At 41.1% G+C, this 27,730-nt stretch overlaps 1 protein-coding gene across 1 annotated transcript in view; it reads left to right on the top strand.

Moving 5' to 3' along the window:
* The first annotated feature begins 2,508 nt into the window (after positions 1-2,508).
* LOC105998470 (spermatogenesis-associated protein 31A6-like) overlaps positions 2,509-27,730 on the top strand; it is an 83,727-nt gene continuing 58,505 nt past the window's right edge. The window contains exons 1-6 of the mRNA XM_013033180.1: positions 2,509-3,061; positions 4,060-4,137; positions 8,800-8,881; positions 19,264-19,552; positions 20,816-20,940; positions 21,980-25,113. Coding sequence (XP_012888634.1) covers positions 2,509-3,061; positions 4,060-4,137; positions 8,800-8,881; positions 19,264-19,552; positions 20,816-20,940; positions 21,980-25,113 — 4,261 coding nt within the window. The remainder of the gene's footprint in view (positions 3,062-4,059; positions 4,138-8,799; positions 8,882-19,263; positions 19,553-20,815; positions 20,941-21,979; positions 25,114-27,730) is intronic.

Here is a 27,730-nt window from a genome sequence, read left to right as displayed (position 1 = left end):
CAAAGGAGGAGGCTGCAATGCTTGGTAAGAAATGTACGCATTATCCTGCCCATGTAATTGTAACCCCTCTGTACAGTATGTTCACAAATAAAATTAAATTAAATTAAAAAAAAACTGGTCCTTCTGCATAATGATGCAGGAACTAAATATACTGAGTATAGACAGGCTAACTATCTAAAGCAAGACTTCTTCCCCAGAGTTTCCATTTATTCAGGATTGCTTTCAACATGTTTTGTACCTGCTATTGTGGTCTTGATTATGCATGTGTCAACACCAGTCTCTACTTTCAGGGAACTCATTTTACAGTGCAGAGATCTCATGGACTAGCTGGCAAGCAGGGGAAAAAACAGTAGTGGGGGGAGAGGGGGCGGCAGGGACTTCCTGAGAAACAGCTCAGATATCAAATCAGGTTCTTTGTTATCATGGAAAACTGAGATTGAGAAAAGATTGCAAGACTTGAATTTCAATTAAGTCTCCCAGGGATGCACACTAGTTCAAAACTGCTACACAGTTAGGAATTAATGGTGGGGGCTTTGACATAAATAACACAACAGAAAACAAACAGAAAACAAATAATCTTGCAGTTATAAATTCCAATCTGAGAATGTTTTCACCAGTTAAGCAGCAAAAAGCTGGGAGTGGAGGAGTAACTCCAGTGGTAAATTGCCAGCCTTGAGCAACAAAAGCTCAATAAGAATACAAGGCCTTAGGCTCATGCCCTACTAAAGGAAAGAAGACAGGAAGGCAGGAAGGAAGGAAACTGCAAAACATTTGAGAAATTACACATCCAAGAGAAACAAAAAAAGTTGAGTGAACTCATTTCCCATGCAATTAATTTTATGGAACTCTTCTGACAAAGGTTTAAAATGAATATGAAACTTTAAAATTTTTAATGCAAGTTTAATTTCTTTAGAAAATTTACAATGATAATATAAATTGAAAAGTGGTGAAAAAATGAGAAAAGAACATTTCCCATAATGTAGCAATGAACCAAGTAGGAAGTTGAAAGTTATTTACAGTTATTGAACTAAAAATTAAAAAAAAACTGGAATACATTCAGTGTAAAGAAAAAACAGTGAATTTGCCACAGAGACAAACAAGGATAAAAATATACCAAAAAATGGCTAAGAGACACACAGTTTTATGCTCTGTAATCTCTGCATTTGGAATGGGGATAGTCTAACATGAGATGTGGTCCAAATAATTCAGAAAAGTCACTAGTGCTTGTTATGTTAATTACATATTGAAATAGTGTTGAATATTTGTGCTGAAACAGATACATGAAAAGTCACATTACTCATTTCTTTTTGCTTCTACGTGAGGCTACATAAATGATATGGCTGTTTTGCATTACCTTCATAGTTGACCATGTTGTTCTATATAGTACTTACTCTTCTGTAAGAGTTCCCATAAATTATATGAGAGAGAAAGCTGGAGAAGAAATATTTGAAAAATATTAATGGAATTTTTGTTCAATTGCAAAGGTAGAGATGAGCACATTACAATGGTGTTACCAGATAATATTTAGCATCAGTAAAGTCATGCTTAAGAAATTTACAATGAGGGGCTGGGAAGGTGGCTCAGTGGTAGAGCGCTTGCCTTGCATGCATGAGGCCCTGGGTTCGATTCTTCAGCATCACATAAGCAAAAAAAGAAAAAAGCCAGAAGTGGCACTGTGGCTCAAGTGGTAGAGCGCTAGCCTTGAGCTGAAGAGCTGAGGGACAGAGCTCAGGCCCAGTGTTCAGGCCCCACGACCGGACACACACACACACAAAGAAATTTACAATGAAGTTAAACAACCTTGGGTATAAAGAGAAATGTCAAAACTAGAGGTGTGTACTGACAGCTGGCCTATGACAATGGACTTGAATTTATTTTTCTAGAGGACACAAAAAATGCAGTGGAGAAATATTTAAATTGGTGTTAAAAAGTTAACAAAGTTAACAATCCAAATGTTCAGTAACAAACCAAAAACATCATTCAAAGATAAAGAAAAGAGACTATACAAACACAGTTTCCAATAACATCTCTAGTTAATTTCATCTAGTTAATTAACATAAATGAATCCCCATTCATTTATCCTCTCCAGAAGAGTTACGGAATGCTGTACATAAACAAGAACCCAGGACCAAGAAAGGCTTTATCTATGGAAAATAACATAGGCAATTTTAAAGTATGACTGAGTTTAATTAATGTTTCTTGATTACCTATACTTTTTCACTTCACTATAAAGTAAATCTGGGAAAAGGAAATAGAAAACAGTGAAAAAGATGGTTGATACATAGAGTGTGAAAATGTTAGAATAGAGAAATGTTAAGTCAGTTGATGATGTTTGAAACTGATTAACCCCAGGAGAACATAAAGTTCAGAGGAAAAAGCAATGTGACTAGCCAACAAGAAACATGAAATAAAATGTATTTCATGTCAAAATGGATCAGTCACCATGGTTTACATCAGTAGATTAAAGCTCTGATTATCTGTTTCTTTCCTATTTGCTGTCTAGCCACCATGAAGGACCAGAGAGATGGTGTTAGAAGCAACAGTTTGTACTCTTCACATTATTCATGGGACCATTCTTCCCATAAAAGGGATGCTTCATTTTCCAGAGAGTCGCCTGGAGGTCAAAAGGACTCTCCACACAGCAGATCTGGCTCCAGTGTCAGCAGCAGGAGCTATTCTCCAGAACGGAACAAACATTATCCATTCTACCAGTCACAGAACAGAAGAAGAGAGAGATCTGCTCAGTCTTTGAAAACATCACAAGACACTTCAACTTGGAGCTCTTCAGCACTTCCTTCCTCAAAGAGGGTACCTGACACGCCATTAGTCATTGAGCAGCCTGAAGAAACTGTGTCTAACACAACAGATTGGATAGAATTATTTGAAGATGCTCAACTAGACAGTCGCTCTAAAGCAATAGCATCCAAAATGAAGGAGATTGAACGGGTTTACCAGCAAGACTGTGAAACTTTCGGGGTGGTGGTGAAAATGTTGATTGCAAAAGATCCTTCATTAGAACAAACTATACAGTTTGCTCTGAGGCAGAATTTGCAAGATATAGGTAAGCGGTGTATTGAAGAGCTGAAGCATTTCATTGCAGAGTATGACAATTCTGCTCAAGTTTTTCGAGATCCTTTTTAAAAGAGTTACTGTTTAGGAAAAATAAATTAATTAATTAACAGGAAATGTTTCTAGATTTAATAAGCCCTGCCTATGGACTGTGTAAATCTTTAATACATGGAACTTTTGTGATGAAGAGAAATACTTTATATGACCACATTTCCAATCCAGTTAAACATCTACCGTAGTTTTGTAAAGATAGTTTAATTAGAACTTTTCTCTTAATGTAAAGCCAACTAGTCTTTCTTCTTAATCATATACATCCCTTCATTCCAAAAATGAGGGTTAATTTATTAATTTTTGCAAAAGCATTTTCTTGGTAAAGCAGCTTTTGTACTTCCTACTCTTCTGTGTAGTGGTTTCTTTGGCCATGTGAGCATAATTTCTACTTAGAGATCATTCGACAAACATGAGTAGTCTTTTCACTCTTGTCGCAGAAAATGCCATGTGCAAAGCATTAGCATTTGAGTTGTGATTTTATACTGACTCTTGTTTTTATGAGGCTTTGTAACATTGAGCAAGTCAATGGTACTGTCTTAATAAATTAGTTCTCTGCTATCTTAGTGAATTTTCATTCAGCAACAAAACAAGTTTAAAACCTCTATAATATACCTTACAATCATTTTCCCAAAATAAATGAACTCTTTGTGCCTTCTCTATTAAAATATGCTTGAATCTTTTGAGTACTCTGACAAAATCTTAAACATTATCATGTAATAAGAATAAAGAAAAGAGTAATTTGAGATGAAGATGACTATTTTAATCATGGATTTCTCAAACACCTTTATGAGGAAAATTTCAGCATACACCAGAGGACTGGAGCTTTCTTTACATTTTCAAAATAAGCTCATACTTGAAAATGGGTGATTGATTAAAGCACTTACAGATTAGGCATGCATTAATCTCTGTAATCTGAGTGTTTCGGTCTGCTTATTTTAGATGTTCCTAAAGCATCAAAAGAAACAAGGACAATTAGCAGGAAGCTAGCAAGCAGTCCTGAATACCAGTCCTTCATGAGTGAGCCAGTCAATGTTCTAATGGTCCCAGTTAGTTTCTGAATCTTGGTTGCCTTTTTTTTAAGATTTCCAAAAGTCTTACAATATCTGCTTTCCCTCTGCTGATCATCAAGGCTTTGTGATTATTCAATGAAAGTTTTGTCACATCAGTTGGGAAATGAAAAAGCAATGGTTAACCTACAAACAATAAAACATTTTTATAAGCTTTCCAGAATACATCTGAATGTATCTACCCTAAAATTAGATTTTAAAAGGCATTTAAAAAATGAAAACCCAAACAGGTTGAATTAACACTGATAAGCCTAACAGAATGCTGAGAGGTGACAAGCATTACACAGCTTTAAATGCTTGTACATACACTGAAATATATGTGTTAGGAAAATGATTTTTTATTTAAACATTGATCAAGACAGAATCAGAATCCCAGGAGCAAATCATGTTACCCCCTAAAGAGAGGGATGGAAGAGAAGCAGAGATTAATCAAAGCAGGGCAATGTGTTATAGCAGCCAATGGGCTTTGGAGCTAAGAAAGAAAACCAGAACCACCTCCCAGCCGCACAAACTCTGAGTTTCCTTATCTCTGGCTACAAAACTCTGAAATGCTGAATATATAATACTCAATGAGTGTTAAAACATGGACTAACTAGCTCACTCCTCATAAGTGCGCCCTCTACCCAAACACCATCATGACTTTAGCCAAGGGAGATTGGGTATAAAGGCTTGTTACTGTTTGAAGGACCATGAATGATTGAAACCTGTGTGGCATCACAGCCAGTGAGTGTAAGCAAAGACTGGGGTGCAGGCTCATGTTTCAGTGGTTGGGGGGGAATTCATACAAGTGGAATGTTGATCCAGATTTGAAACTGGTAGAAAGTAGAAGTGATTCCGTAATTGGTTTTCCAGTAATTATCTAAAAAGCAGGAAGAGTAGAATAAGATTTGATGTGGAAACGGTAAATAATAATAATAGGCACTTGGAAGTGGAGTTGTAGCTCAAAGTGGTAGAGTGCTAGCCTTGAGCAAAAGAGCTTAGGGAGAGCACCCAGGCCATGAGTTCAAGCCCCACAACTGACAAAATCAAAGTTAGTTTTTAAAAAATAAATTATACATGTTTTTTTATTCAGGAGAGAAGGGTGTTTGGTCATTTTAGTGTCGGGGGCATTTTTTATGTTTGTGTTTAGACAGGATTATTGAGTAGTATTATTATTGTCCTGATTCATCTCAGTTGTCTGATTCATCTCAGAGAAGTCTGATGTGATGCTGCAGAAAGTTCTTCATGGTCAGCAGGCCAAGACCTACACTACCTTCTCAGTCCAGCTGATAGGGGTGGCCATCCCAGCTGGCACATGCTCCTTTCCTTTACATAACATGCTCCTTTCCTTTACTCATAACAATCTATTACATATTTAGTCATTATCTAGATATTTAACAGAAGAGTAGGTATTCATCATATACAACATTATGTTTTCAAATATGTATATATTATGGGAAAGCCAAATCAGACCACACAATATATAGATTACCTAGTGTTCATTTTTCTGATGATACAACTTTAAATGTTCCCTCAATCACTTCCAAAATATACTACATTGCTGCCAACAGTCACCATGGTGAAACACAAATACTTTGAAATAATAATTCTTTACAAAAATTTTCTTTTGGCCAATATTTCTATAACTCCACCACTCCAAGCTCTTATCTCACATCATGTCTACAGCATACAGAGAAAGAAGCCAAGCCTACCCAGCCATTAAAAAGGAAGAATGGAATTTGAATCCAAGTATACCTTTGTGGATCCTGACCAGTGCCTATAACTTCTGTATAATTCAATCTCTTGATGACAGTCGGCACCACCTTAAAATCTGTACTTGAAGCATGGATACATCTGACCCATGAAAAGCGTTTGACAAAGAAATATGGGATAGAGTTGCTATTATTATAGGCTTATATTATAGGCTTTCCTTTTTCAGGATGCCTGCCTTATGAGTTAAGCATGCAATAAAGAACTGGAAACTTGCTTCTGGGCCAGACTTCATAATGAGCTGACTCAAAATGAGCTACAGAATTCCTTAAAAACCTTGCAAAGTCCTGTTGTCTAAGGAAGACTAAGCATGCTTAGTGAAACCAATTTGATTGTTTTGAAAAAGGACCTTCTCTAAATAGTCTTGTGTAGGAACACAAATCAAAAACATAAAGATACTTTCATTATTCTTTTTTTTTTTGGGGGGGGGGGTCAGGTCATGGGGCCTGAACTCTGGGCCTGGGCGCTGTCCCTCAGCTCTTCAGCTCAAGGCTAGCGCTCTACCACTTGAGCCACAGCACCACTTCCGGCTTTTTTCTTTTTTGCTTATGTGGTGCTGAGGAATCGAACCCAGGGCCTCAGGCATGCAACGCAAGCACTCTACCACTGAGCCACATTCCCAGCTCATCATTATTTATTCTTAAGAAATATAAATTTAACCAGAGGATTGACAAAGAAGCTACCGAATTAAGTGAGGCCATACTTCAAGAAGAACTAACTGACATCTACCGAGTATTTTACCCTAAAACAATACAGTACACATTCTTCTCAGCAGCTCATGGAAATTTCTCCAAAATAGACCATATCATAGTTCATGCAAGGAACTCAAAGCAAGTACAAGGGGATTGACATAATCCCCTGTATCCTATCAGACCACAGTGGAATCAAGCTAGTTCTCAATTACAAAGCATACTGCAGAAATTACTTAAATACATGGAAATTGAACAGCACACTTCTAAGCAACCTGGGTAGCAGAAGAAATTAAAAAGTTCCTACAATTCAATGAAAATGAAGACCATCACAAAGAAATTTGTGGGACACAAAAGCAGTCTTGAGGGGCAAATATATCATCCTCAGTGCCCACATCAAGAAAATAGAGACCAACCAAGTAAATAATCTCGTTACAATTAAAACAGCTAGAAAAAAACATGAAAAAATGGAACCTAAAGTTACTAGACAGAGCCAGAAAATCAAACTAAGAGCAGAAATTAGTGAGCTAGAGAATATAAAAATTATAAATAAAATTAATTTTAAAAAGCTGGTTCTTTGAGAAAATAAATAAAATTGATAGACATTTGGCAAGATTAATTAAGAAAAGAAGAGAGGAAACCCAAATTAACAAGATCAGGGATGCCACAGGAAAAATCACAACAAATACACAAGATATGCAAACAATGATAAAGAACTATTTTCAAAAGTTATACTTTCTAAAGAAAGAAAACCTATCAGAAATTGATGTGCTTTTAAAGAATAGCCAAAACAATTCTAGGGAATAAAGACAACATGGGAGAGATATCCATGCCGAACTTCAAACTCTACTATAGAGCCATAATAACAAAGACAACATGGTACTGTCACAAAAACAGACCCAAAGACCAATGGAACAGAATAGAAGATCCAGAAATAAATCCACGGGCCTACAGTCAGCTGATATTTGACAAAGGAGCCAAAGACATACAATGGAAGAAACACAGCCTCTTCAACCATTGGTGCTGGGAAAACTAGGCAGCCACCTGCAGAAAACTAAAAGTGGACCCCAGCCTTTCACCATGCACCAATATCAACTCAAAATGTATTAAAGACCTTAACATCAAACCTGAATCTCTGAAACTACTGCAGGACCAAGTAGGAGACACTTGAACTTATAGGCACAGGCAGGAACTTCCTGAACAGAGTGAATTAACATCAACCAAATCAACATATATTTCATATTCATTGCTATTCAATAAAATTTGATATTATATATGACATTGCTCACAACACAGGGGTTCTTCACCACAATCCCCTCCTGAAATCACACTGGCTGCTCTTGGCAGTGTGCTTTGCCAGTATGCTTTTAGGATCCTGTGAGGCTTCTATTAAAGGGTAATTCCATTTTAGTGGTACCCATTCCAGGAATTGGACTGTTCTTATCAATGGCCTACCTAGATAATACTTTTAATGGTGGAAGACATACTGTAAGTTCCTATCTTATTTTGATGTAACAGCTTGCTCACCTCTAGCAGAATCCTGACACACAGGCAGATGCTTCCCAAGGGAGATGAAAGGCTGACAGAAATTCACAGGTGTGGGCTGGGCCCACCTTCCTCTGCCAGTGATTAATAAAAATGACCACTGTTCCTGCTGCCCCAGGGTGGACACCGCCCTAAAATACTTTATCACTTCACAAAAAGGAGACTCACTATGTGAAAAGTGAAAATAAGTTTGTGTCTTCCTGAAATTTTAATAAGGACAAGAGCAGAGATATACAGAGGGTACAAATCCTAAGTATGCTAATGTGAATTGAAAGGTAGTCCCATTCTTCAGGAGGTATAGAGGTCAAGCAAGAAATGCTACATTGAAACTTGTGCCAAGCCAAGCTTCTCTCCAAGGTCACTGTAATATTGTTTCAAATGGGATATCATCTAGCTATATTCCTTCCTCTCCCCATAATGACTCATTAGAGTTCCAGAACATGATATGGCAAGTGGGGAGAGGGTGAGGGAAGCATGGTCTTCCTTCAAAATCGAAGGTGTCTACAGGGAAGAGACAATTAGCTCCCAGGACACCTGCTCAGACCTCTGGGCTCAACCCTGAGGCTTCTTTACCACTCTGCTTATGTCATAGAGGGTTAAAGCCTTTGCTTTAGTTCCCTTTTTCTTAGGAAACAATGTCAGTTATTTGCATGCAATATTTCTGGATGTGAGGATGAAAAAACTGGAGAACCCTGTTCTAGACTGGTCCAGGTATTTGCTGACTGACTTCTCTGTGCCTTCCAGCAATTTTCCAGAGCACAAGCTGTGGAGAAAAGGCTACTTTCTCAAAGACTATATACAGCTGAAAAGCTATCTGTTTGACCAATGCTACAGTAACTAAAGCAAGTCCAGCCTGTTCTCATCACAGAAACTCTAGGAAAAATCACAATATAGGATTTCAAATATAAACTCTTAGAGTATTAATTCTACATTAAATGATACTAACCTGTTACCATCTCTACAATCACCAGCTGTTTCATTAGGGAGTTTATTTTATTTTTTTGTTTTTTGTTTTTTATTGGTTGTAAGGCCTGAAATCTGGGCCAGGGCACTGTTCCTCAGCTCTTCAGCTCAAGGTTATAGCCCTCTACCACTTGGACCACAGTGCAACTTCACACTTTTTCTGCTGATGTGGTGCTGAGGAATCAAACCCAGATCCAAGCAAGCATTCTACCACAGCCACCTTCCCAGCCCCATTAGAGAGTTCTTAATCTCCCTAATGTTTAATTTAAACATATGAAGAAGCCCCAACATAGAAGATAAACTTTGCATGGTGATTAAATAGGCATGTTATAATGATATGTCAAATGTGAGTTGTTTTCATTAAATATATTGGAACTAAGTTAAACTTCTACTTTGAATTTTTCTTCCTAGTGTTTAGAGCCTCTAAAGTACCCAGTGCTCAAAGCAAGGGGCCCAGGCTCTTAAGTTTCTGACTCTAAAAATCAGAAACACAACATACAAGCATTGAGTCTCTTTAAAACTTCAGTGTTTACTCACTTATTATAATAATTTGGAATCATTAGGAAGTTGAGATATTAGAAAAGAAATTATTATTTTAAAAATATAACTTTAGTTGGCATTTAGTTTCATCAAAATGCATTATACTCAAAACCTGACCACTAAGGAATTGAAATCTCTTAGTAGGAGGAAAGATAAAAAACAAGAAAGAAGGAAAGAAAGAAAGTAACAGAACTTGTGAGTTCTCAATGCTTTCAATTGTTTAATCTACTAAAGTGTTACTTGCTCAATAGGAAAAGCAATGTACTTAGCAATACTAGATTGGCATTAATACATCTTCAGAGAGTGATCTTGTACCTCCCTTCACATGGTTAGGATGGACAGGAATCCTTATTTTCAATGCTACATTTCTGGCTTCCTCCCACTGAGGTACTGGGACTCAGGCATCTACCTATCACAAGCCATGGCTCCTACACATCACAGAGGCATCATGTGCTACCTTGGTTACTTTACCCAGTAGCTCTGAAATTGCCTCGTGTCTTTTCTTTATTTTAGTTTTGGTGATATTTTTCTTATGATCAGCTTACTTTACCAGACACATGGTATTTTAAAACTAAAAAAGATGAAATAATTGGAAATAATCTATGACCTCAAATATTTCTTTTCTGGCTGAGTTTTCCTCATCAGCACTTATTGTCATTCAGTACAGGGGAAAGATACCAAAACAAAATAAACACAAACTTATTAGCAAGAAGAAAGCTAACAAATGATAACATGACGGGTCCTTTCCTTAAATTTCAGTATAAGTAGTTTTGCAGCTATATGGAAAATAGCTAAGAATACAAAGTCTTTGGAAGAGATCAGAGTGGATTGACAATAGCAGACTCACCATCTGTCCTATGTAGACTAGCAAATCCAGGGCCGTGGCTGCTGGACAGCTCTGAGCTGCTGCTGAAGGATGCCCGGGGCAAGGCAGAGGCCAGTGGAGCATCGCACTTGTCTGAACAACAACAAAAACATCATCATCCCTCACAGGCTAGAGACGCACTGAGAAAAGTGTTCCTACTCTCTACTTTCTCATCTCCCTTCTTTTTGAGTTAACAGGTAGAAAAATGCTTGAATTTGTAACAAACATCAGTTTTCACTGAGATATGCAAGTAACTGCTAACTACAGGTTCAGATTGATTATTAAACCTAATTTGTAGCATTTGCTGTTTCCCATGGTGTAAGTATTTCAATTTGACCAGAATTGAACCTATCCAGAGGGGTTACACTAGAAAGAAATGCACAGTTTCACACATCATACAACATTTTCTCCATGCAAATAGAAGATATGTAAATAGACATTGTGCTTAAAGCATAGGTGTCATGAAATCAATACCTAGTGAACAGTTGTGAGAATTTACTTCCATTTTGCTTAACTGAAATTATTATATAATTTTATTTTGACAAATGACTGGTTTGTAAAAGTAATGATTGGCTTATACTAGTAACTAAAACTTAATGCCAGCGACTGATTATTGAATAGAGAAAAAAGTATTTCTTTCAAGGTCAGGAACAAAAACTTATGTTAAACATTGAAGAAAATAAGTAAGCTATGGTAAATAATGCTGCAATAAACATAGTTGTGCTGGTAGCTTTAGTGTGGTCTTGTTTGTAAACATTTGGGTAAATGCCCAAAAGTAGGATTGCTGGGTCATAGGGGAGTTCTATGTGGAGTCTTTTGAGGAACCTCCATACTGCTTTCCAAAGTGGTTGAACAAGTTTACACTCCCACCAACAATGAAGTAAGGTTCCCTTCTGTCCACATCCCCTCCAGCATCTGTTGTTGTTAGAGTTCTTGATTTTTGCCGTTCTAACTGGGGTGAGGTGATATCTCAATGTTGTTTTGATTTGCATTTCTTTTATGGCTAGGGATGTTGAACATTTCTTCATATATCTATTGGCCATCCTTCTTTCCTCTTCAGAGAAGTTTCTCTTTAAGTCTTTAGCCCACTTATTCTTTGAGGATTTGTTGTTGGGGGGTTTAATTTTTTGAGTTCCAAGTATATTTTAGATATGAGACCCTTGTCCGTTGTATGGCTAGTAAAGATCTTCTTAATCTCTTATACTTACTTTCTCTCAGAATTTGAAGTTGGTAATTACAAATTCAAGAGATGTATCTCTGTCAAACTACTATTTTGGGTAAATTTGCTGAAGATGGTTTGAAAAATAGAGGTACAATTGTAAACTTGTTCAACCATTTTGGAAAGCAGTATGGAGGTTCCTCAAAAGACACCACATAGAGCTCCCCTATGACGCAGCAATCCCACTTTTGGGCATTTACCCAAATGATCACAAACAAGACTGTACTAAAGCTACCAGCACAACTGTGGTTATTGCAGTATTATTTACCATAACTAAGATATGGAACCAACCCTGATGCCCCTTAGAAGATGAATGGATCAGGAAAATGTGGTACATATACACAATAAAAATTGTATGCCTCCATCAGAAAGAATGACATTGCCCCATTTGTTAGGAAATGGAAAGACTTGGAAAAGATATATTAAGTGAAGCCAGGCTTAAAGAAACATAGGTCCCATGGTTTCCCTTATTTGCAATAACTAGTATATGTCTGAGACAAGCAGAAAAGGTCAGATAAGGTGATGTTAGGGAAATGAACCCTAAGATAAGGACTAAATGGTTTTCCTTTCTTGCTATTGTTCCTAACATATTTATAAGATGATTTCATTGTTGCTTTGTATGTCCGTCCCCCCCCCATGGTATAACACCTGTTTTCACTGTATTTGATTTTGTTATAATTTGTGGAGGGGAAGGGAAAAAACAAATTGTTTAAATAGGGATACAGGTGGACCCATTGCAACAATGAGATATACAAGAGATTATGTCAAAAAAACGAACTTTAAACTTTGGTGCAGGGATGGGGAGTGGAGGGGGAGGGGAGTGCGAAGTGATGGTCAGGGGAAACAAAGGAGGAGGCAACAGTGCTTGATAAGAAATGTATTCAAAAAGAAACATGTGGTGGAATAGGACTGCCACTTCATGAAAGAAGATGAGGAAAAGAAAACTGAGAAGGGGCGAGAGTCCTACAATCTCCTTCAAGGACATGCTCCCACAGTAAACACAGGGCCTCCCACCACCACACACCTGTAAATGTTTCTGTCACCTCAAAATCATGGCAACTGGGGACTAAATCTTTTAACAAATGAACCTTTGTAGGCTATTTATGATCCATACTTCAGCACCTTATAAACTACAAATGTCTACCCTCACCTGAATATCTGCATATCATGCAACATTACCAATAGACTCCTAAACAATCCAATCATCTCTACATTATCAGTGTTAAAAATGTCTTGGTTTTAAGCTGTACACCTGTGGCTCATGCTTGTAATCCTAGCTACTTGGGAGACTGAGATTTGAGGAACATGGTTTGAAACCAGACCAAGCAAGAAAGTCTGTGAGACTTTATGTCCAAAAACCCAGAAGTAGAGATGTGGCTCATATGATAGAGTGCCAACTTAGAGAAAAAAAACAACTCAGGGACAGTACACAGAACCTGAGGACTGGAATAAAATAAAATATCTTGCTAATATAGATGGCTAATTAGATAATATAGATATATTAGCTTTCTAATGCTTCTGTACAAATTACCACAGCTTTGATGGCTTAAAAAAAACATACATTTAGCAGGGCACCAGTGGTTCATACCTATAATCCTAGCTACTGAAGGGGCTGAGATCTGAGAATCATGGTTCAAAGCCAACCTGAGCAAGAAAGTCCATGAGAGTCTTATCTCTAATAAACTACCCAAAAAATTCAGAAGTGGAGTTGTGGCTTAGTGGTACAGTACTAGCCTTAAGCAAAACAAGCTCAAAAACAATGCCAAGCCCTGAGTTCAAGCCCCAGAGCCCACAGCAACAACCCCCAAAAACATCCACCGCATATATTTATTATTTCTCATTTCTGGGATGTAGCTCAGCATGTGCAAGGTCCAAGGTTTAACCCCTAGCATGGCAATAACAACAAAACAAACTAAAATCAAATAAAATAACCTGTTGGATGCTGGTGGCTCATGCCTATAATCCTAGCTACTCAGGAGGCTGAGATCTGAGGATCGCAGTTCAAAGCCAGCCTGGGCAGGAAACTCTGTGAGACTCTTATCTCCCATAAACCACTGGAAAACCAAAAGTGGCGCTAGAGCGCTTGTCTTGAGCCGAAGAGCGCAGGGACAGCACCCAAGCCCTGAGTCCAAGCCCCACGATTGACAAAAAAAAAAAAAAAAAATCAACCTTTTGTTTCCATTATGTATATATTTTACTTCTGACAGTTTTCATCTTGTTATATTTTGTGAGCCTGAACTATAAATTCATTGAAATTAAAAAAAAGAAAAAGAAATGTATTCATTTTCTTGTCCATGTAATTGTAACCCCTCTGTACAGTATTTTCATAATAAAAAATAAGAAATGTACTCATTACCTTGCTCATGTAATTGTAACCCCTCTGTACGGTGTTTTCACAATAAAAAAATTTACAAAATGCTATGACATTTATATTGTTTTAAAATTTTCTTAAGTTTCATAGCTGGGTGCCAGTGGATCATGCCTGTAATCCTAGCCTCTCAGGAGGCTGAGATCTAAGGATCACAGTTTAAAGCTAGCCCACACAGAAAAAGTCCATGAGACTCTTATCTCCAATTCATCATCCTCCAAAAAACAGAAGTGGCTCTGTGGTTCAAAATGGTACAGTTCTAACCTTGAGCAAAAAAGCTCAGGACAGCATCCAGGCCCTGAGTTCAAGACCCATGATGAGCAAAAAATATTTAAGCTACATAAATGCAGACTACAATATCACAGATATACTCTATATTGAAGGGTTCTAGATTTCCCTAATATTATCTAAAGATTCATTAGAAGCCCAGTCCAGAGCCAAAGAGGATTTTTCATGCATTTCAAAGAGCCCTACATGGCTCAGGGGTTGGAAACAAGTGGCACAGGTATGCCAATGACCTCTAAAGAGTGAGAAAATCCTTCGAGGCACGGTTCACATAACAAACAAATTTATTTACACTATTTACACCAGAAAGGGGTCCTGCGACTACATTGTCCTGGGCTAGGTACCCAGAACCAAGAGCAGCCTCAACCATCAAACCTCCAAGTCTCCAATAGGCAGCCCCGATCTTATTAGTTGGTCTGCAAACCACCAATTAGTCAGTCAGTCTGCAAACCTCCAACCCCGGACCTCCAAAGCCGCAAAGCTCTGAAGGGGAAGGCTTTTCCTTTTCTTCCCTCCCTCCTTCTCTGCAGCCTCTCCACTATCCACAGGCCTGCCTCACCCTGCGCCAGGAGGCGCCTCTCCACTCTAGAGAAAGGTCCCAAATGGCCTCTCAAGGAGACCCCAAATGACCTCTGGAGGACGTCCAAAAAGCCTCTTGAGGAAACCCCAAATGACCTCTGGACTAGGTCCCCCAAATACCTCCCCAGGCTTGCCCTGGCCTACTCAGGTCTGCCCTGCTCTGCTCAGGCACTTTCCCCTCCTGCTGTATCTGTCTCCACTCCCCAAGTCTCTCCTTTTCCTCCCTCCACTTCTTTTTTTTTTTTAATTTTGTTTTTGGGTCTGGTCGTGGGGCCTGAACTCTGGGCCTGGGCGCTGTCCCTCAGCTCTTCAGCTCAAGGCTAGTGCTCTACAACTTGAGCTACAGTGCCACTTCCAGCTTTTATTCTTTTTGCTTATGTGGTGCTGAGGAATCGAACCCAGGGCCTCAGGCATGCAAGGCAAGCGCTCTACCACTGAGCCACCTTCCCAGCCCTTTCTGGAACTTTTTAATTATAAGGTTACATGCCTGTTAATTTTCTTGCTCTGTTTAGCTACAATTTCATGGTGCCTGTGCAGAACTGAGAAATGAACGTTACCACACAGAAAACTCCAGAATCAGGAGCACAGCAAATCAGAACACACAGCACAGACACTGTTAGAAGAGCTGAGATCCAGGTAGGCTTTTTCTCGTTTAAGAAAGTCTCCAAACACAGAAATGGAAGGCCAAAGGATGAACAAATGCTGCAAGGTACTCGCTGGACACTATGTTGAAAATGAACTACAGAACTATGGGTGAGGATGGGAGGGAAAAACTAGGAGAGAGCGAGAGAAAGGATGACATTGTCCAAAAAGAAATGTACTTTTTACCTGACTTGTGTAACTGTAAACACTCTACATATCACCTTAACAATACAATAAACATTTTTAAAGTCAAATCATTGATCTTAATTTTTAAAAAAAAAAGAAAAAAGCCTCATTTATAAGATTATTTCTTTGTTGCTTTGTATGTCCCTCCCCCACAGTATAACCCCTGCTTTCACTGTAGTCAGTATAATTTGTGGAGGGGAAGGGGAAAAACAAATCATTTAAATAGGGATACAGGTGGACCCATGGCAACAATGAGATTTACAAGTCATTATGTCGAAAAAGAACTTTACAACTCTGGTGGGGGGTCTGGGGGGTGGGGTGGGAGGATTGGGGGGTTGGGAAGGGATGGGAGGGGGAAACAAAGGAGGAGGCTACAATGCTTGATAAGAAATGTACTCATTATCCTGCCCATGTAATTGTAACTGCTCTGTACAGTATTTTCACAATAAAAAAAAGAAAAAGAAGAAAGTCTCAGATGGTGGTGCTTCCCTTTACCTGTCTGTTCTCTGTGCCTGAGGAGTCTGTGCCCACCTGGCAGCCCTGCACCTCTCTGGTCTGCCTACTGGGTGGAGTGCCAACTCCATATACCTATGATGCTAATGCAGAACCAAGCCACCTGGGCCAGGGCCAGTGATTTCTTTTAGTAACAAAGTTCCTGGAAGATTTATCCACACCAAAACACCAGTGACGACACTGGCTTGACCTTCCTGTCCAGCAATCCCATCCTATTCTCTCCTCTCTCAACATGCTCCTGCTAACTTTACCACAATGAGAGCTTTCTTGGGGGCTGCAAGACACCTGGGCTCCCAGAGTCAAAAGTACTTTCATCTTCCGGACTTAGGAGGGAAAATCAACTATAAACCACCTCGTGCTAGCTTCATTTTCAGAAGCAGGTCAGCCACGGTTTTCATAAAAGTTTATAGTAATACAATGGCGTTTTCTCAGTTTCTGATACAGGTTTTAAACGACTTTCTGCACTCACGAATGTATCCCGCCACTCCTGGGTTCCAGGTCTGCATAGAAAGAATCACGAGCATCCTGAAGAGGGCGGCAGGGCCATGTCTGCGTCTGAGTGTCCTCCACTGGCCATCACTCCAGTCCTCCGCTTGGTGCTAACGCCTCCTTGCTGCTCTCTTCTCCTGTGTGTTTCAAGTAGGCAGAGCACACCCAAAATAAGCTTCAACCTGTAAACCCCACCGCAACCCTCCAGCACACTGCTCTGTGCCCTGGAGCCTGCTGAGCCTCCAACCCAGATGCTCCTTGGGACACTATCGCCACTTGGTGCCGCGAGCGCCCCTGCTGGTGTCTGCGAGGAAGTGCAGACCAGACATAAACCCCGCACATTTGCCAGGTTGAGCCTGGCAGGAGCCCTTAGAGACTCAACTGTGCTCACACACTGGGTCCAGTCCATACGTCCTCTTCAATGGTTCAATATGCTTCGGACTAAGGAAGTGAGTTATGAGCTGAGTGATATTTTCACACAGTGCAAAATATTGAGCACTCCCTTTAGTAAACTTGCATATTCATTCAAAATGAGAGGTTAGGACAGAATAAACTACTGTGGCTTTAAGGAAATAATTACATAGAACAAAAGCTTCTCTGGTGTTACCACTTTACTATGTCTATTCCAGCTTGGGAATGAGACATATCACTAAATGACTAAAAACCTTTGAACTGCTGGGCACCAGTGGCTCATGTCTATAATCCTGGCTATTCAAGAAAAGAGATCTGAGGATCACAGATCAAAGTCAGCCAAGTCAGCAAAGCATGTAAGAATTTTATCTCCAATTTATCACACACATAGCTACACAGAGAGAGAGAGAGAGAGCGCCAGGAGCGGAGCTGTGTAGAGCACTAACCTTGAGCACAAAAACACAAGGACAGCACCCAGAACCTTAGTTCAAGCCCTAGAACTGGCACAAAATAATAAGATAAATTAAAAATAAACCTAATCAGAAAATGGCACAGGGCATCAACTGGAATTTTTCCACAGCAGATGTACAGCCTCATGAAACATCACAAGTCGTTGGGAAAAGGCAAAACCACAGGGTCTCACCCCTTTACATCCACTAGGATAGCTGTTATAAAACAAGCAGAAGCAAGTGGAGCTGTGGCTCCATTTGCAGATGGCTAGCCTTCAACAGAAAGCACAGGAACAGAGCTTATACCTGGGTTCAAGCCCAAGAGTAGCACACATGACAAACCAAACACAACAGAAAGCTGATATTGGTAGAAATGTGAAGAACATGGAACCATAGTTCCTTGCTAGCTTTAATAGGTTGTTTTGTTTGGCAGTAGTATGATTGGAACTCAGGACCTCACACTAGACAGAGCTAGGGCCCTTCCTTTTTCTAGCTTTTTAGTTATTTTTCGAATATTTTTCCGTTATCTTTCTGGTATTTTTCCTTAAAGTCAGCTTTGGACTTCAGACCTCTACTGCTGTCTCCTCCTTAGCTGGGATTACAGCTGAGAGAAACCAAGTCATCCTAGGACATTACTCCATTTCAGCAGGAAGCAGCTAGACATGGACAATAAGTCTTTTCAAAGAAATTGGTGGGTAAAATTGAAAGTGGGGAAAATATAACAGGAACTGACATCTGAATATGTTCACATATGAAGATTTAGCTCATGACTTAACCAGGATGCATCTAGTTACTTGAATTTTTTGAAGGCAGCATTTTTCTTATTTCTCACTCTCCTATCCCCCCAACTACTTACCATTCCCTAGGAGAGGAAACTCAGGATGATTTTCATACCTTCAGTCAAGGTTACCACACTCCTCTCATCATCTTGCTTTCCAAAATATTGAAGAAACATTTAGGACAAGGACTACATCTCTGGAGACTGCTGGTTAACACATTATGAAATAAACAGGCCCAAGACCACCATTAGGCCGGACCTTCATGCCTCAGCACTTAAATCCATCAGGAAGTCCATGCTCCTGGACCTGTCCATAAAAGCCTCCTTCTTCCCCTACCCACAAGGACTGCTCTTCTTTCTCAGACAATAGCTCAAGTAGGTCTCATTTTGCCTGCAAATTAATAAACCTTTATTTCCTTTACTCTTAAGACATTAATCTCACTAATATTGAATTGACATTGAATTCAGGGAACTGAATTTCCAGTAATATGGGAGAGTTGGGAGTTGCAGACAGGGGTCATTTTGAGACTACAAAACAAAGTCAACAACACAAATTCCAGAGTAAAGTCTAAATTTTCAAAAACTGTTAACAATATGGACTGTAAGCAGTGATCTCCAAAGAAACAGTTTATGTCTCAGTTCAAGGGGAAAGGCACCGGAAATGGATGGAAGTATGGCTCTGACAGGTTGAGCAGGTGAATTTGGAGGTAGGAATCTAGAGGGCCCAAGAACCAAGGACTTGCTGAGCTAGTGGCAGGGGTAGGGCTTTGTGACACATCACTCCCCCCCCCCCTGTGACTTAATAGAAAACCAGGTCTTTGTGATGTAGGCCTTCATTTACTATATATTGCCAAAGAAACTCCCAGAGCTCAGTTGCTCAAGAGCAATATTGCGATTCAGATGATGGAGAATCTTCTCTTGTCACTGAAAAGCGTTGCTATACCATGGCTGAGCCCGGAACTCGCCACCTTTGCAATGGATATGATCCTTGCCATTGTGGGTGGCGTGGGGCTCTACCTCCTGCTACTGCTACTTCCCTGCTTCAAGGAAAATCCATCCTCACCAACACCTGAGAGAAAGAACAAACTGACTCAGGTAAGATCTCTAAGGACAGACCACCCAAAAATACATGTGTATTTATATATATGTCTGTGTGTGTATGTGTGTGTATGTATATATATATATATATATATATATATATATATAATTGAGTTTTACTTATCCATTAGAAAAAATGATATTGTAGCATCTGTAAAGAAATGGAAGACTTGGGAAAATTAAGTGAATTAAGTCAGGCCCAGAGAGACAAAAGATCCATGTTTTCCTTTATATGTGGAAGCTAGATTTAGCTTATATACTCACAAATACGGTGGGTATTATGTATGTGTACACAAATGTATTGACTGAGATATGGTAGAGTCAAAGGAGATCTCAAAGTGGAATTCATTAGAAAGCCAAAAATCCAAGTTCAGTAAAATAACAAAACAGGAAATAAGTAATTGACAGGGTGGGGAGGCTTCAAAGGGAAAGAGGGTAGTCAAGGGAGAAGAGGAGGAAATGTAGACAAGAATCCAATGTTATAATCTATCACAGTAAGAAGGGAAAGGGGTGAGTGGGAGAGGAAAGGGAGACACTGTGGAATTAACAGTGATCAAGATACATGATATTCACAAACTGCTTTGTGAAATGGCAACTCTTGTGTACAACTACTTAATGATAATTTTTAAATGGTTCTTTTGTTTTCTGATGTTTTCACTTCAAAACAAGTAGCAAGGCTTCTAGAGGGGAAATTCCAGAAAAGAAGAGAGCCATCTTCTCCTAGGCACTATCAGCACAGGGCAAATGTCAGTAGCATAAGGTAGTATGCTGAGCTCTCAGAACAGCTGTGTGGTGTGCAGCAAGTACCAGGGTTAATTCAAACCCTGAAACTCAGCAACCAAGGACTGAGGTCCTGAGAGCTGAGGACCTGAACACTCAGCCCTATGTCACAGCAGGTGCCTGAAAACTGCACTCTCCCCAGTGTTAGGCTGATTAGAGGGCTGTTCAAAGCCCATGTCAACCTCCCACCAGAGGCTAAGGTCACCTTTGGACTCAGGAAGGAAAAGCCAACCTGGAAGCTGAAAGGCACCTGGAAATCAGGGTCTTGGTCCTGAGAATAGAAAAAGCACTGAGGTGATCTTTGCTGTCTATCTCATATAAGAAAAACAGAAACAATTAACAGCCACACTAACTGTGTAGAAAGGAAATGCAGGGACACAGGTGAAGACATCATTTTATCCAGAAACACCAAATATCTCAACTTGTCTAGGGAAAAGAAAAAAGTAAAGAGGTCTAAGTCACGTTTTTCTCATCTCTCAGTATTCTGTGGAGAAAAGAGGCCAGATCAAGTGCAGGAAGAAACGTGCTGCTCTGAAAGGTAGGCTCCGCACTTTCTCCCAAGGGAATTTGATCTCAGTCTCTGTCAGCAAGAGCCAGGCCACCAAGTATTTCAGTGTGTAAAACCTTAGAGTCCTGGGAAAGAAACCAGAACTGGAGACACTTCTCAGGTTCTCTGCGTGGAATGAAGCTGTGACATGCATCATAAGAAATGGGAGGGGCTGAGAGGCTGTGAGGTAACACTGATGATATGGAGGTATGGCACACAGGAGGAGGGGCTGAGAGGCTGTGAGGTCACACTGATGGTGTGGATGTGTGTCACACAGGGCGGGGCTAAGAGGCTGTGAGGTCACACTGATGATGTGGAGGTGTGTCACACAGGGCGGGGCTAGGAGGCTGTGAGGTCACACTGATGATGTGGATGTGTGTCACACAGGGGGAGGGGCTAGGAGGCTGTGAGGTCACACTGATGATGTGGAGGTGTGTCATACAGGGGGAGGGACTGAGAGGCTGAGAGGTAACACTGACTTGATGAGGAGCTGTGAACTTCAAGCCCACATGTGGCCCAATTCAATTCCCTAAAAACTGTATTAGCAATGAGATGTCCTTTTCCGGGTCCCCCAAGAGGTTGTGCAGGTTATGGAGGTTTGCAGGGCAGGTGGTCCCTTGTAAATAAAGAAGCACTACCCCTCTATATGCCCTCTTAGCACTGGTAGCCATCTTGCAGCCATGGATACAGATCTGGGATCCAATGTGATCTTCCATGTTCTTTAATAGATGTTTCCTTCAGCCTCCTCTAGGTTCCAGAGGCCCTGCCTTATCTGCCTAACCACCATCTCTGTTTCTAGTTTGCAGAGAGATTCGGGAAGAGCTTGAGGAGATACATGACTTAGCTTCCTTTCTGAGTAGGTAAGGTTTCCACATGTCCCTGTGCCTGCATTTCTACCCCAGGGAATGGAATTGTCTTAGGGTTGAGGGAGATTTCAGGTTGGCCTGGGATGTGGCTGAAGCCACAGGATGCAGAAAAGTAAGGGCTTTATAAATGTCAGGGTGTGGTTCTGTGGGTGCCACGGACAGCAGGTAAATACCCTTGCCCATACAGGGTCTGTCTGTTGCTGAATGAAGTTTGTCTCCTGTCTCCTACAGCGCCCTAGGGAAACTTGATGACACTAGAAGCTTCCAGCGTTTCTTAAAAGGAGATGCCTTAGGTGAATTTTTCAACTCAGAATCTTCTACAGCCCACCTGTCAGCAAGGGACTCTGAGGAGGACACTTTCTCCAGCACTGTGTCCCTGAAGGCTTCCCCATCTCCTTCATCCGGTGGCTTGCAGCCTCTGGCCTCCACCTTATCACCAGTCCACATAGGCTCCTCAGTTTCTGTTGAGTCACACACATCCCAGAGTGTGTCTCAGCCTCCGGAGCCGTCCATTGCTCTAGGAGAACAGTCTTTTCCCTGTTCTCATTTTCCTCCACCTGTGGCCTGCACTCCACCCAGGCACGACTCACACTCGGGTCTTCCCCCATGTGACATCAGGGAAGTCCCTCCAGAAACCACCCCACAGAGCTCTCCAACCAACAGCTCTAGGGTGCCTTCTCCTATTCCAGCCCTCAACTCTGATCTCCTGGATTTTTCAGCCAGAGTGCTTAGTAAGAGGGCAAAGCTGAAATCAGCTTGTCAGGAGAAAGAACACCCTCTGGATTCTCAGGGGAACATGATGAAGTCACTGGGCAGTGCACAAGACACTGCCATCCCTCAGCCCCTCTGGAACACCGAGGGAAAACCACAGCAGCTTCCTGATTCTCAGGAGCTGTTCTTCCCCATGGTCTTGCAGAAATGCTGCCAACTGTTCTGGGGCCTTCCCTTCCTGCACAGCGAGTCCCTGGTGGCTCCTGTCCAAATGTCTGGTCATCCACTAGACTTACCTTCTGTTTTATTCAATAGTTTCTTGCACTTAGTGCCGGTACAAGTCCAAGCTAACGTACCTCCACCATACTTTGTACAGCAGCCCTTACTGCATCATTTGGTCAAATCACAACCCTTCACTCCAACTTTACCCTGGCCTCAGCCTTCCCCAGAGGCTGAGATCCAGGCCTGTACCCATGACACGTTCTCTACACCAATCCAATCTTGTCCTTCACCTCCAGTGACGTCCTCTACTATCCCACCTGTTGTTCAACAGCTAGAACATCATCTCGAGAAGAAACACCTAGAATGTCATAGAATTTTACCCTCTGTGGTCAAACAGTCTCACAAAATCTTTAGTCAAGATCAGGCCACCTGGAACCAGAGAGGCTCTAGCAACCATTCAAGTGAGTTTAACAGCCTTGAGATGAGGGAAAAGCTGGAACATCACCTCCAAGAGAGGCTCCTACAGCACCTCTGTAAAACAACTGGCAAGATCCAGCTGCCTCCTGAGAATTTCACAGGAGCAGATCAGACAGACAACAAACATATGTCTTTACAGAACTCTACATCTATAGATAATTGCTATCAGAATATTCAGAAATACCCAGTATCCCAGGGATGGGAGAACTCTAGAAAGGACCAGCAATACTCTGTGAGCAGAGTAGTGAGCGCTCTAGACAGGGATGCAGAGAGCTGCTCAGGGGATTTTCTAGAGGCCAACACACAGAGCAAAGTAGAAAGTGACTTGATGAGTCCAGGTAGTGATTCAGGATATTTTCCCCCAACTCATTCAAATAACTATCTAAGAGACACCCTAATAACCCATCTCACCACTAAATGGGAGCAGATCAATAGGGACAAGGTCCCTATGTACGTTAGTCATTCCCGGGGCATGACGGATCATGCCTTGGCCCCCCTTGAAAACTCCAATTCTAGCAAGAACACTGGCAGAGAACCACCCTTGGAAATTAGGGAAACCTGCAAGAGCTCCTCCCAGGAGGTTTCCCACATTGATGCTGCCACTCGACAGCTGCTAGATGTGCATATCAAGAAGCTTTGGGCAAAGCACCAGTGGGGCTTATGCCTAAAGGTTCTCAAACCGATAAACATCCTTACTATGAAAAATGTGCCCCCTGTGCCAACTTCACAGGGAGCTTCTCCCTACATGACCAACCACACAGTGAAGGAAGGTGCATGCCAGAGAGAAGCCCTTCCCAAAGAACAAAAAATAGAGAGAGAAAAAACTGAAGGCCATACCATACAACCTTCTCAACCACATTCACGACCTGAAATCCCAAGGGGAACACAGTATAATCATAACTGTGGTCCCCTGGAGGTCTCTCCAACTAGAAAGGAAGGTAGACTGCTTTTTAAGACTCAATCTTGTATCCTAGTAGGAAGAAATTGGCACGATGACATTGTGCCAAGATCAGAGGGAAGCAGTATAGAATCAGTTAAAAGCCAAGCAATGGGCATGTCTTTGACACAAGAGAACGAAAACCTCTGCCACAGAGTGTCCATCCAAGAGGTCTTTGTTCCACCCAAATCTGAGCACACAGAAGATCTCTCAGAAATGGATGAGGATGAAGAGAAACAGCCCAGTAACATGGATTTCAATAACTTGAACCTCAGAAATTCAGAACTTCTGAGGACCAAACAAACACCATACTCCTCGAGAATTTCAATTTCTAACCACCCAAGAGAACAGGAGGCAGGGTCAAGTAGTACTAGCGAAAGCACTGCTTTTGATGATATCCTGCAGGACTGCAATGTTAACGCATTCCTGCAAGATGGTGGCCCTGAGGTACTGATTGCTGACGACATGTTGGCTTCCCAGAGTTCTCTGACTAGCTCACAGAACCTTTCCGGAAGTAGCACATCTACTTTCTATAAGCCACGCACTCCCGAATCAAGGGGAGGGCACATCACGAAGCAAGAACCTAAGTCATCTAAACTCCAGCACCTATGGTACAGCAAAATGTTTCAGGGTCCTGACGAAACACAGAGCAGTGAGAGGCCCAAAGCTACAACACAGAAAGCCAAGTCTGCAGGAATGAGGCCCTCACAAAGCTGCAAGCTGAACTCTCCTGCCCAGGTCAGGAAAACAAGAACTGTGAGGAAGGATTCCATACCTGTGTCTGAGAAAGCACAGCATCCCCCAGAGTCTCAGTTCGGAAACCGGATAAAGAAGTTTTTTATGTCCATTTTTTCTATAAAAGAGAATAGTCAGGCAGACTCACTGCCAAATTCAAAAAGCCAGTCATCCAATAGCAAGAACCAAGACTTAATGACAAGCAGAACCCAAGACGTTAGAGGGCCTGAAGCCCAGACACTCAAGAACACCATTGGGAAAATCCTAGAAGAAGAAATTCACCGTAGGCCTTCTGCCTCCAACAAAACTTTCCACAAAGAATTTCAAGCCCTCACAGATAGACATTCCCACTCCCACATGGCTCCTCCTTACCAAGGAGGAGGCCAAGTGAAAACCAGCAAGGTCTCTTTTCCCCAAACCGGCCCCACTGGCCATAGCCGTCCTCTCAATGACAGAAGAGCCACAAACCATAACAACGCTGGGACAGACTTGCTTCCCAGAAAGCCTGTGTCTCTACTCAGCCATGCCTACCAGCATAGGCCAAGGGGGACAAATGTCTCAGGCCAGCACATCCATTGCCCACGGCACTGTCTTCTTGGTGGGTTAGTCAGTCATGCATCTTACATTTCATATCCTCAGGACAAACTCCAGTCCGTGCATAGCAAATCTGGTTTTTGTGAATGAGTGCAATCTCTGTCAACTGACATCTCCCTCCTCAAATTGCTTAATACAGTCTTTTCATGTCATGAGATGTAGTGGCTTCTTTTTGTGCCTTCAACTGGGATAGGGATGGGCAGTCTGTGGTCTTCCTCAAAGCAGCTTCTAGAAGTGATGGGCACATGACATAATGCCACTGAAGACTCACCTCAATCCCTCATTTCACCTATTGTGTCCATTTAATCACTACAAAAACTTCACAAAGCCTTTTGGGTTTGTAAGAATAAGGAAGCCTGGGAAGACAGCTTACTAGGATGTTCAACCTAATGAACTTGGTTCGGTTGGAACATCATCTGTTGTGCTTGCTAGCTATTCAGCTAGGACAGAATGTTGACTAGCAAAGCCTAAGTTTGTCTTATATCTGCCATTGACACTTCTCTGGTAATCTTCACAGAAGCTGTCTCAGCCACTGGATGCTAGGGGTCTGCAAGGAAGGCCATGCTGCCATTCATGTCTAGTGATCCTTGGCTCTGCTGGGTCACCGGTTTGAGTTGCATTGAATTCCAGAAAGCATAGAAGCAGATCAGCCTGTTCTCTAGAATGTTGGCAGTTGACTAATAATTTATTGAGACTTTTTGAGTTAGATGCTAAAGCCTTTCATTGTTCCTTTTGCTGGAATGTAGAATAATCATCAGGGATGGAGAATAGTATAGTTGGTTTGGGAGATAGTATGGGATGTGGGCCTTATCCTGACTTGAGCCACTTTGGGGGGCAAGATTTTGTCTCAAATTCAGCTTAATTCATGATTAAAAGCTTTAGATAGTCTCTGTGTTATTGGTGGTGATGGATGTGGGGTTTGTATTCAGGGTCTGGACACTGTCCCTAAGCTTTATTTGCTCAAGGTTAGCATTCTACAAGAGTGTCACTTTCAATTATTTGAGGCTCATAAACTTTCCTGTCAGGGCTGCCTTTGAACAGTGGATCCTTAGATCTCAACCTCGGGATTGAGTTGGTTTGCAGGCAGGAGACCCAGGCCTGCATAGTCTTTAAAGCTCTATCAGCCAGAAGCTGAACTGGGAATGTTATAAGAAACAAGTTTGAGTTGTTTATTCTATGGACTCAGGCAGTCTACACCAGAAACCGCACAGAGAGCCTAGGCCCCGTACAGGTAGGTACATTTCTGCAACACGAGTTTTTCACATAAATCCACATATTTTGAATTAATCAGTGACAGTACAAATTCTGATGACCCCTGCAGATCTACCCAAAAAGAGGATATGTTTAGTAGGGTCTGGATATAGGCATAAACTTATAAACTCAGAATAAATGTATAGCTGGTATTGAAAAAGCCAGACCTCCTCTTTCTGAAGGTTGGTGACAACACTGAGATTGTGTGATTGTATGGTTTTTTTTAACATGGACCATCTGACGCTGGGGAAGGAATGTGAGAGGATCTTAGCAGAGGCTGTTCCCCTTCCATCACATGACTCCACATCCACATCAGTCCAAGCTTGTTCTGTTGTGCTGTATCTCCTTCCAAGAGCTACTATCATTTCAGACAAGCTTTGATATTCCATCAGTTATATCAATATTGAAGAGCCCATGGGCACATTCTACAGGAATCTTGTTACCTTTGTCCTCGTAACATCCATAATATATCTGAAGGACCCTTTGGTTAAATAGAAACAATACTGGCTTAAAATAGATCACTGTATGTTGAAAATAAACTATACAACTTGTGGGTGAGTATGGGCAAGGAAAACAATTGTTTAAAAGAAATGTACTATTATCTGACATTTGTAACTAATAACCCTCTTACATATCTTTATAATTAAACAAAATGAAATGACACCAAAAAACAGAAAACAGAATATCACTTGCCCCCTTTTAGTCCTAAAATCTTTTTGGAAGGCAAAATAATTCAGAACATGAGGCACACACCTATCATGATTAATTATGATTCTAAGAAAAAATATAAGGAAATTTTACTGACATAGATTTGCATCATCTTGCCAGTTATCCTAGTTACTTAGGAAGCTGAGATCTGAGGATCTCGGTTCAAAGTCAGCCTGGGCAGGAAAGTCTGTGAGACTTACCTCCAATAAACCACTAGAAAACTGGAAGTAGTGCTGTGGCTCAAGCAGTAAAGCGCTCGCTTTGAGCTGAAGAGTGCAGGGACAGTACCCAAGCTCAGAGTTCAAGCCTCATGACCAACAAAAAAAAAGATTTACATCAAACGAGTG

Source organism: Dipodomys ordii, unplaced genomic scaffold (genome assembly GCF_000151885.1).
Source record: "Dipodomys ordii isolate 6190 unplaced genomic scaffold, Dord_2.0 Scaffold164, whole genome shotgun sequence".
NCBI classification, from domain to species: domain Eukaryota; kingdom Metazoa; phylum Chordata; class Mammalia; order Rodentia; family Heteromyidae; genus Dipodomys; species Dipodomys ordii.
The sequence above is the reverse complement of the archived record's forward strand: the minus strand, read 5'-3'. Positions and strand labels throughout refer to the sequence as shown.